The 8919-nt window shown below is 42.1% G+C and overlaps 1 protein-coding gene across 1 annotated transcript in view; it reads right to left on the bottom strand. All coding sequences in view use genetic code 11, as the record gives it.

The window, feature by feature from the left end:
* Positions 1-8395: 8395 nt before the first annotated feature.
* The window catches only part of EGR_03947 (RNA-binding protein Rsf1), a gene marked incomplete at both ends in the record, with an annotated part of 1323 nt that continues 799 nt past the window's right edge, over positions 8396-8919 (bottom strand). Inside the window, one exon of the mRNA XM_024493196.1 lies at positions 8396-8615. Coding sequence (XP_024352468.1) covers positions 8396-8615 — 220 coding nt within the window. The remainder of the gene's footprint in view (positions 8616-8919) is intronic.

The raw sequence follows: 8919 nt of genomic DNA, 5'->3' as shown, positions 1-8919 counted from the left end.
CCTAGTGCAAAAAGACAAGAATTGGACATTGTTAACACCTTTATTGTGCATCCCAACGGATTCAACTATCGGCGTAGTGCGCCAACCTCTGCGCTTTTTGGCAATAAAGACTTTAAATTTGTGATTATTGGTAGCACTAGCCAGATTCACTTCCCACTGCCACCAATGTGGGGACCCTGAGCTAGGCCTAGAGACGTTATACAGCGCACCAGTACTGAGAGTGGCTAGAGATAGGGCAGGATCTTATGGTATCAAAAGGGAACGGGAACAGCAGAAAGTAAGGTGATCATGTTGTTGTAGTGAACAAATGGAAGAAATTTTATTATTACAGTCGCAAGTCTGTTTTTTTTGCGTCTTCCTGACCACTTCCTAAAATTACTTCTCATAGCAACGGGATTGAGTAGATTAATGTTGACAGGAACCAAGATTGCACAATGGTTTCCCTTCACAGCGGGGGAACATTTGTATTTAGTAGTTGTTATAAATCTTGTAAATTTCAATGCAAGAAATCATTTTCCACACCTTATGGAAGGCTGAAGGGTGGTCTGTAGGGTCAAATGCCCATAAACAAAACATACTACAATAATTGAGCACCTTGGAACTAAGATTTCATTTAATTCGTCTATCCAGCCGTGGTGATAACTAATAACGCAAATTTTAGGGACTTTTAAATCAAAACAGAACTCGGCATTTTACCAAGATATATAAATGGAGATGCAGTAGCAGATACCAAACAAAAATGTCCGCTCAGATGACCACCATGAATCAGTTTAGTCTAGATCCCGCATCGTGCATCAAGATGACGGACAGTAGGCTTGACTGGACGCATGCATGCAACAGTGTGTAGCGATGAGGTGAGGTTCCTGTGAGGAACTGGAGCCTTCAGAAGACATCAAGCACAGTAAGGCGCAGTGAATGCCTAAAAATAGACGTAGCTACACCTTTTTATCGTGAAGACCTCACTCAAATCGATTTCCACCAGCTTGGACCACCACGAGGTTACCTCGAGGGTCAGTAGTTTAGTGGCATTAATGACGCGAAGCAGATTGTCCAAAAATGATTTAGTCGTAATGACAAATCTCCCTATGATTTAAATTACTTCTATGCATTAGGTAAATAATAGGATGAGTACTACAAAAACATGGTTGTAGTTCCTTCATAGGTGTGGATCCCTGGTATAAACCGAAACGCCCCAGTTTGGTTTAAATCACCTAGTACGTTATTGTGGGTTATGCGTATGCCCTCAACTGAGGCATAGATTTGGGGTACCCTTTTTCATTCTTCAATACATATAACGGGGAAAGTTTCAAGATCCACATAGGCATCAAAATGGCACTTCTTATTTGCATGTTACCACATGGATCCTTTTAGCCCTCTACAACTGACAAGGGGTTCTCCTCTTCCCAACTGCAGGCTTGTGATAAATAGGCCTCCCTAGACTTGCGTGTTTTGTGACGTCGTCTGTAGGGAGCAACCCAGGGGCTGCATTAGTAGCTGCGCAGTGGCACATATCTGTCATGATATAACAGCAGCCGCAGCTGGGCCAAGATATTTCTTAGGGTAAGTGGATGGACTGGCAATGTCTGTGTGGGGGGCTAAATCTGCGAAAACCTACAGAAAACGCCATTAATGGGTCGGCAATCATCCAAATTTGAGGTTTCAGATAAATAAAGTTGTTTTTGGAATAAAAAAGTGCAAACCATAAGTAAAATTAGAAAGTGCGTGGTGGAAAAAAGCACTGGGACCAAATAGAGCGCCATTCCTATGATGTGTCCTCCTGATGTCCCTTCAGCTGTGCATGGTAATGCAGCCCTCCTCAATGCAATGCTATTGAATATAAGTACCTTTTCACCACGATGGGAATCTTTGCATGTTCTTCGTTCCTCTCCTGGAAGGTTATTGAGATAGCCAAATTAGAACGATAGATACTCATGGCAAGCCAAAAGGCTAAAACGGAATTGGGTTACGATTTTACCATGGTTGCTATTTCTAATCTCGCGCTTTTTATGCAGCCGTCAGAAGTCAATTCAGGTGTTGGTATTTTGTTGAGAAAGACTTGGTTGCCTATGTAGAGCTATTTAGGAATGGATACTCCAACGCCAGCCCAATTACCATCACTTCGGAAGAGATGGAATCCCCATTAAATTCTGTGCTATGGAGGACTAGAAAGTAACGTTCAATTTTCAACTTATTTGAAAAGGTGAATAGGGAGGCTGGTTGACGGAAGGTGAGAACGGGCGGATGGACAGACGGTCACGTGGTACGTGGTTTTGGGCCAAATTTCCAGTGCCTTTGATCTCCCTCCCTCTCTTGCGCTCTCCCCCTCTCCACGTGACAATAAAGCGCCTACCGGTCAACCAATGCAAAGGGGCTACAAGCTCACGCGCATATAGGGAGACGAAAACATAGGGATGGGGCAATAAAAGCCCATCCCATCCCCCGCTTTTTGGTGTGCTGACTAAGTCGAAGTGAAGGCGAGAGCGAGGGAAGGCGACGAGAGCGGAGAGTGTACTCACGGCTTAATGTATTTCCACTTCCGCTTGTGTTTCTGCCTGTGTGATTAGTCAATTGGAATGTGTTATTACTTGGAGCTACCACTGGGACTACCATTTTTGCTACATTTGCTGATTTGTTAAGGTCGGGCTGTGGACCCCTTAGGCTTCGAAGTTGACTGCAACCGATTGACCGAGTGGATATGGGGTCAGTGAAATCATCACCACCGCCAAAATGTTTTCTTGCTCTGCGATGACAGCAGCGCTTGAAATACCGAACAGACCGATTCTATCGCTGCCCAAAAAATAAAAAAAGGCAATGATCCTCAGACCAAGAAAATGCTACAGCTACTTTATTGCTTCAAACCCAACCCGTCCGTTTGCGACACTTGGCCCGGTGTAACCGGCTATCATAAACTGACAGAGAACAAAAGTTAACTATGAAAAAAATCGGGCTGATATATGTCTATGATGCTGATAAGGAATGCTTTGCTGGCAGCGGGTACCAACGCGTTCTCGGTCGTGGCCATGTTAGTGATCCCCTCAGAAAAGTGCCAAACTTAGTAGTCCATGCGATTTAAAATGAGAGGACAAGGAAATTTTAAACAGAAAGAGTGTTAAAATTAGGAAAGCTTCTGATTGCCCTTTTCTGGGTTCTGCATGCCTTATGGAAAGGGATTGATCCTGAGGAATGGTAACTCTCTCCAATTACTGGTCGTAACATATCAGCAGGATGAATGAGGAAACATAACATTGCAACTTAATATTTAATAACCGCGTTTTATTAACTTACCTGATTACCAGACGTCTGTTTTTTGTAATAGAGGAGATAATTCTTGAAGAAACCAGTGGTAGTGGTCTGAATGCTTAATACGCCACATGTAAGTGACGTTCCGTTCTTTGTTCCCGAACCTAACGCAACAAATATGTGACATGAGTCGTTCACCAGTTTATAAGATCTGATTGCCCCTAATCCTGTGTTCCAAACAGTGGTTGGATTTGAAAGCACCAAATAAATGTATGGTGCTCACAAACCGAGGACAAATATACCCTTTTCCTCTCTCTAGCATTAGCTGAGAAGGTTCAAGAAATTGCTAAAACTTGGTGTTATATCAGAACAATAAAAAGTTTGGATTGTAGTGATTGAATGCTCTTTGGAGCCCTGGTAGCGAGAGAGGCTCTGCTGGTTGATATTATTACCCCTGGTGCATCTGTCAACTCAAGGTGATTAATAAAAGTGGCTGTATGAATATACCAACACAACTAGCAGTTGAGCCATCGTAAAGAGCCAAACTATTCGATGGAAGTCCCAGGTGGGAAAAAACCCTAAAAACCAAATAGCCTACTCTACTTTGCATTGACCTAATATCCAGTAAACCTTCTTCAGTAAGGCTGGCCTCATTTAAAGTAGAGCTTGGTGTGCCATTAACCACGAAATGTCTTCAAAAAAGACAATATGCATTTTCAAGATAGACTTTAGTAATGCTGGTTAAAAATGCATAACGCGTTCTCTGTCAGGGTAGATTTACAGGGCCAAACTAAATACCACCTCTGGGATGATCTTTTGTACTGTTTGAAAGTGTGCTACTAATACAGTATTGTTGCTTAGAGCTCAGCCATTCTAGTAGTTAGATACGTTGTAGTGCAATCAAGCTTCAAACAACGGTCATATATTTGCGACGCCGGCAGTAAACGTGATAATTACTTTGACTGTTAAAAATCACTTAAGTGAGCCATCAATTTCCAATTAAGGATGATTCGAAATTCTCTTCCAAAGTAAGGATCCTCTTAAGAATAGGTTTTGCGACAGTAAGGGGTATGAGGAATGAGACCCTACTTTGTGCCTTGTTGTCTTGGCCTATAAGTAAACTGGAAATCCTCCCTACCTATCTGTTAGCCTTAGCTGACCTGAATATTTCCCAATTGCCTTACCTTGTATTCTGTTCTATCCTAATGAATGGAGTAGAGGGATCTCAGCCCTAATTGTTTGACCTTCATTAAGTGAACCATTCATGGTAAAAAACTTCTGCCGGCGTGCCATGTTTTTCTGGGGGAAGTGGTGAGTGCCTCAGAAGTATGGGTAAGTAGCGAGCTCATCCAACATCTTTGTCTAACGTCTACAAAGACAAAATGTGTTTCGCGTTTCCTAGAAGCAGTTGTTTTGATAGATAAATGCATGACAACTGGAATCGTAATAAGGCACTGAAACATCTAGGGTGCGATGGTAGGCTTTCCGCGGGAATCTCAGTAATCAAAGAGAAACATAAAGATAAGTCTTGTTCAAGCAAAGATTCACTAATTTATACTGAATTGAACAGAGGAGCATGAGGCTAAAAATATAAATTGTCGAAGTTCCTATTGATTTTGACTGGCATTGCTAGCAATGGTGGTGTCAGAGCATCTGTTACCTTTAGTCTGCTGCGCTCCAACTACTCATTACCACATTACTAAGGCAATTATTTGTTTTCGTCTTACAAAAGGATTTAAGGGTACTTAGCTAAATTACATTTAATAACAAGATATGTTGAAATTGGATGACACTTAACACCTAATTTCATGTAACTATTTAATATACTGTTATAGGTGCAGACCTGTAAAACTGTAAATATGTGTAAATTATACACTTCTATTTAGGGGCTACCTTTTCTGATCAAAAGTTCATTTTATAACAAGAACATATTACTTATTGCCAAGAAAAGGTGGATGATTTGCGGGAAAATATCTTACAAGATTGGGACTGTTTGCAAATTTCTAATCACTGGAAATCCACTAGCCAAATCCTTCTTCACAACCTTAAAAAAATCTAATTTGCTCTAGAATTATAAATTTATCTTCGAATTCCACAAACTCCAGTCCGTCACTGTTGCAATTTTCATCTGTTGCTAAAAAACATTGCTACTTATATGCCATAAGTACAAGTTACCTAGGAGGACCTGTGCATGCTGGAGGACCGTTGGTTTGGACTTTAAAAACAGAGTTGCACATTAAATAGGGAAGGATTTTAAGGGATTTTTGAATAGCTGAATTAGCGCCACTTCTCCAAACTACTGTAGCTTCAGACCCTTCCCCAAAGAGGTGACGGGGAGTTCTATCTTGGGGAAGCCCAGTTATCAACGTGCAAAAGTGATGAGAGGTTGTAATCTAACTTATAAATTGCACAGAGGTTAATTTATGCTTAAGGTATAAGACCCGTTGGCTTTAGCAGTCATCATCGCTATTTACGGAAGCATAATTATGCATATTCATCTGGGATTGCTTGCGTAAGATTATTCTCCTCCTGTTTTAAAGATTCATGGGTACAGCTCAGCTAGCTGCTTTGTTGTTGTCGGCTGCGGACAATTAACATTAATGGAAATTCTCACTATGATATGAATCTTAAAGTTGTAAAGGCCTTAACAAGACTGAGAAAGCCCGGGAAGGCGACTCCACAACATCATCACTTTGCTTACCCACCCTACGTGGGCATTACTCCCATGCTTGTCAGTGTATGTGCCACTAAACCACACAATAATCCGAAAGGATGGTATTTTGCTCCCTCTCTATATCCAGAGTAAAAAAAGAACGAGCATATTTGGCCCAAGGAACATTTTTTTGACGGTTGCCAGTGCCTGTTCAAAGGATTGATTATGAATCCAGTCCTTTCTCAAAGTCCTCAGAAAGAATCCCTGTTCCCCATTTGTCAGCGTGGTGAGAAATGGCCTTTATCGTTTGAATCCTGCAGATAAGAATGCGGATTTTGCTGACGTCGGGCGGAATGTTTGCACCTAAGTGAAATCAGTTAACCACATCTATCAAGGCATCTGAGTAAAGGGTTGTGCTTGAGGAGGAATTTCCTGCCTTACGCACCTCCTAAATACTTTCATAAAACCATGGAACACGAGTGAGGAAAAAAAGGAAGGAAGTAGGATTGAATGAGATCAGGACCAAGTTCCGAGGAGCTGCTGTATCGTCTTGTATTTTGCATTAAAGACTAGCAATTCACAATCGAACCTAGACAGTTAAATCAATCGAACCTGACCACCTTTTTTGAACTGAGGCCAATCAGGGGAAACCTTATAACCTTCATTCCTATCTCGTCGGTGGCTCCAGTTCCTTTGATAACCACCCTGACAGTCTATTAGTTGAAGACTGCTAAAGGCGATGCCCAAAAGTGGGTAGGGGTTACATAAAAGACTATTCATGTTTAGTCTTCCCTGATTTTACCACCACAGCTTTAGCATGAGGGTCTACTCATGCCATCTATGCTGCCAGTCTCTCAGTTACATGGCCTTGATAATTCCCTGCATGGGCAATCCCTATGTCAACTAGTCGTTGCGAGACTCGACGGCACAGTCGTGAAATAACATCAACGTTTAGATTTGTTTATGGCATGTTTAGTAATGGAGCTCTGACGGCGCTGTTTGAAGCTCCGTCACGAGAAACCGAAAATTTTATCTACTTTATCCAGTAGGTTTTAAGTGAGTTAGTAAATGCTTGGCTGGCACACATTATGTACTCATTTAACCTTCAGCACTCCATTTCGCTTGGGTCGTAACCCAGCTTGCCAAAAACGTAAAATATGCAATCCACCGCACGCACCATCGTTATTCGCATCGATACGGTAATGCATGAATACGGAAAAAAGGTATCAATTTCAAGAAAACGAACTAAATAACTGATACTTTTTTGCGTCCAAACAGCAGAAATAGCGAAACACCAGCTGCTGTTAAAAGGGTTTCGTGATGACCAACATAGCCACAGCTCATTATACTGCTACTAAAAAACCGCACAACTTCCTTTTGAGTAAGCACCCTTTTCCATGCTAACGGTAAAACTTTCTGATATCTCAGCACATACCATGTAATGCTGAGAAGTGCTGTAGTAACATGTAGGAACAAAAGGTTCCTTTATTACCTGAATGGAGTAGCCAGAGCTTACCATCGGATACTAGCGAGGGAATCAATGAGGCAACTCATCCTTTGCAGAGCAATGGTTGTAAAAGATTCCCCTCTCGCACGATAATGAGAAATGAAGTGGGCCTAAGAAAAGGCTAATTAGAGTGGAATTAATTAGCAAACATACGACCCAGATTCGAGTTAAAAGCTTTGCAAAAGCAGGTCCCGCTTCGCTGACACCACAATGCAGCAGTGCAAAATTGGTGATGGTTATAAAAATTGTATGTTGGATATCACAGAACGGCAGCAGAAATCAACCACTAGACTGCTAGCCTCAATATGGGAAATGCCCCTGATGATGTAATACCAACGATTTCATAGCTGGATACGGACGCTGTTCTAGTCTGCTCGTATGTAGAGAGGAGGCCCAGTAGAGATTAGTGGAGGTATACTTCCAATGCTTAGATCTGAATGCAACTTTTGAAGCTGGTCCATAACGTAGCATAGCCATGAGAAATTCAGCCATAAGTTGACGGATAGGCAAATTGTGGTTATGATACCAAAAAAGGGAGCGGAGACACAGCAGAAGTTAGCGACTAGGAGGTTGATACTAACTCTACATGAATGGAAGAAGGGAAATCTTAGCTCGTAATCCTAAAACGACGATAAACTTCACCAAGAGACAGAACTTACGAAAGCAATCCTATTAAAGTCATTTTAATTTAAATCGCTTACTTTCACAATTTAAAAATACTGGCAATGAGTTGAGGATTCAGAGAGGCACTTGGAATTGCAGAGAAGCCTATATCATTGCCGTTTCTAGACTGTGAGGTAAAAAAACTAGGGTCCGTACCGAAGCGGTATTAGCCAGAGGCTGGATGCTGAGAAATTCATCGATGGTATCAAGATTTTATTGGGAACTAGGGGTTCAAATGCATCGAAACGAAGAAAATGACGTGAAAGAAGAGTGGAGGAGGGGAGAGGGTGGCGCATAAAAACACAGAGGTGCTGCTAAAACCTCTCACTCCTTCAGCGTCTTCGACGCCCCGACACTCGGAGAGGTGTTGGCGAGCGGTCGTACCGATGCCTACGCCTTTCGAGCTCAGAAGAGGCGGTAAAAGAAAACGGCGGTAGCGGAGTCCTCTGCCAAGAAGACATCAAAGAGGGACGCCTGCGATCCCGGCTACGGTGGATATCTTGATGCCGGTTGTGGATGTTTCGACTCCGACTATCCATCGGACTTCGACTTCTACTAGAGTAAGGGTGGGCAGAAGATGGCAAAGGGAGAAAAGAAGAGGAAGCTGAAGAAAGAAAAAAAAGAGCGTTTCCCTCTGATCCTAATAAGCCACCGATTCATGAAATACTTGTTAAAATAATCTTATTGAGCGGAAAGTTGACGTGCACTAAGGAACACTCAGAAAAAGGTATAGCTAAATGCTTTTGAAAGATGTGTTAGGGAGGCAAAAAGTGATGAGCGTGCAGATCACCACCAATCTTTCCTATTTCACAGATTCGAAGCGCAGCAAACGATGAGCACTAAGGAACGACGAATG

Source organism: Echinococcus granulosus, assembly GCF_000524195.1.
Source record: "Echinococcus granulosus chromosome Unknown EG_S00022, whole genome shotgun sequence".
In the NCBI taxonomy this organism is placed as follows: Eukaryota; Metazoa; Platyhelminthes; class Cestoda; order Cyclophyllidea; family Taeniidae; genus Echinococcus; species Echinococcus granulosus.
The sequence above is the reverse complement of the archived record's forward strand: the minus strand, read 5'-3'. Positions and strand labels throughout refer to the sequence as shown.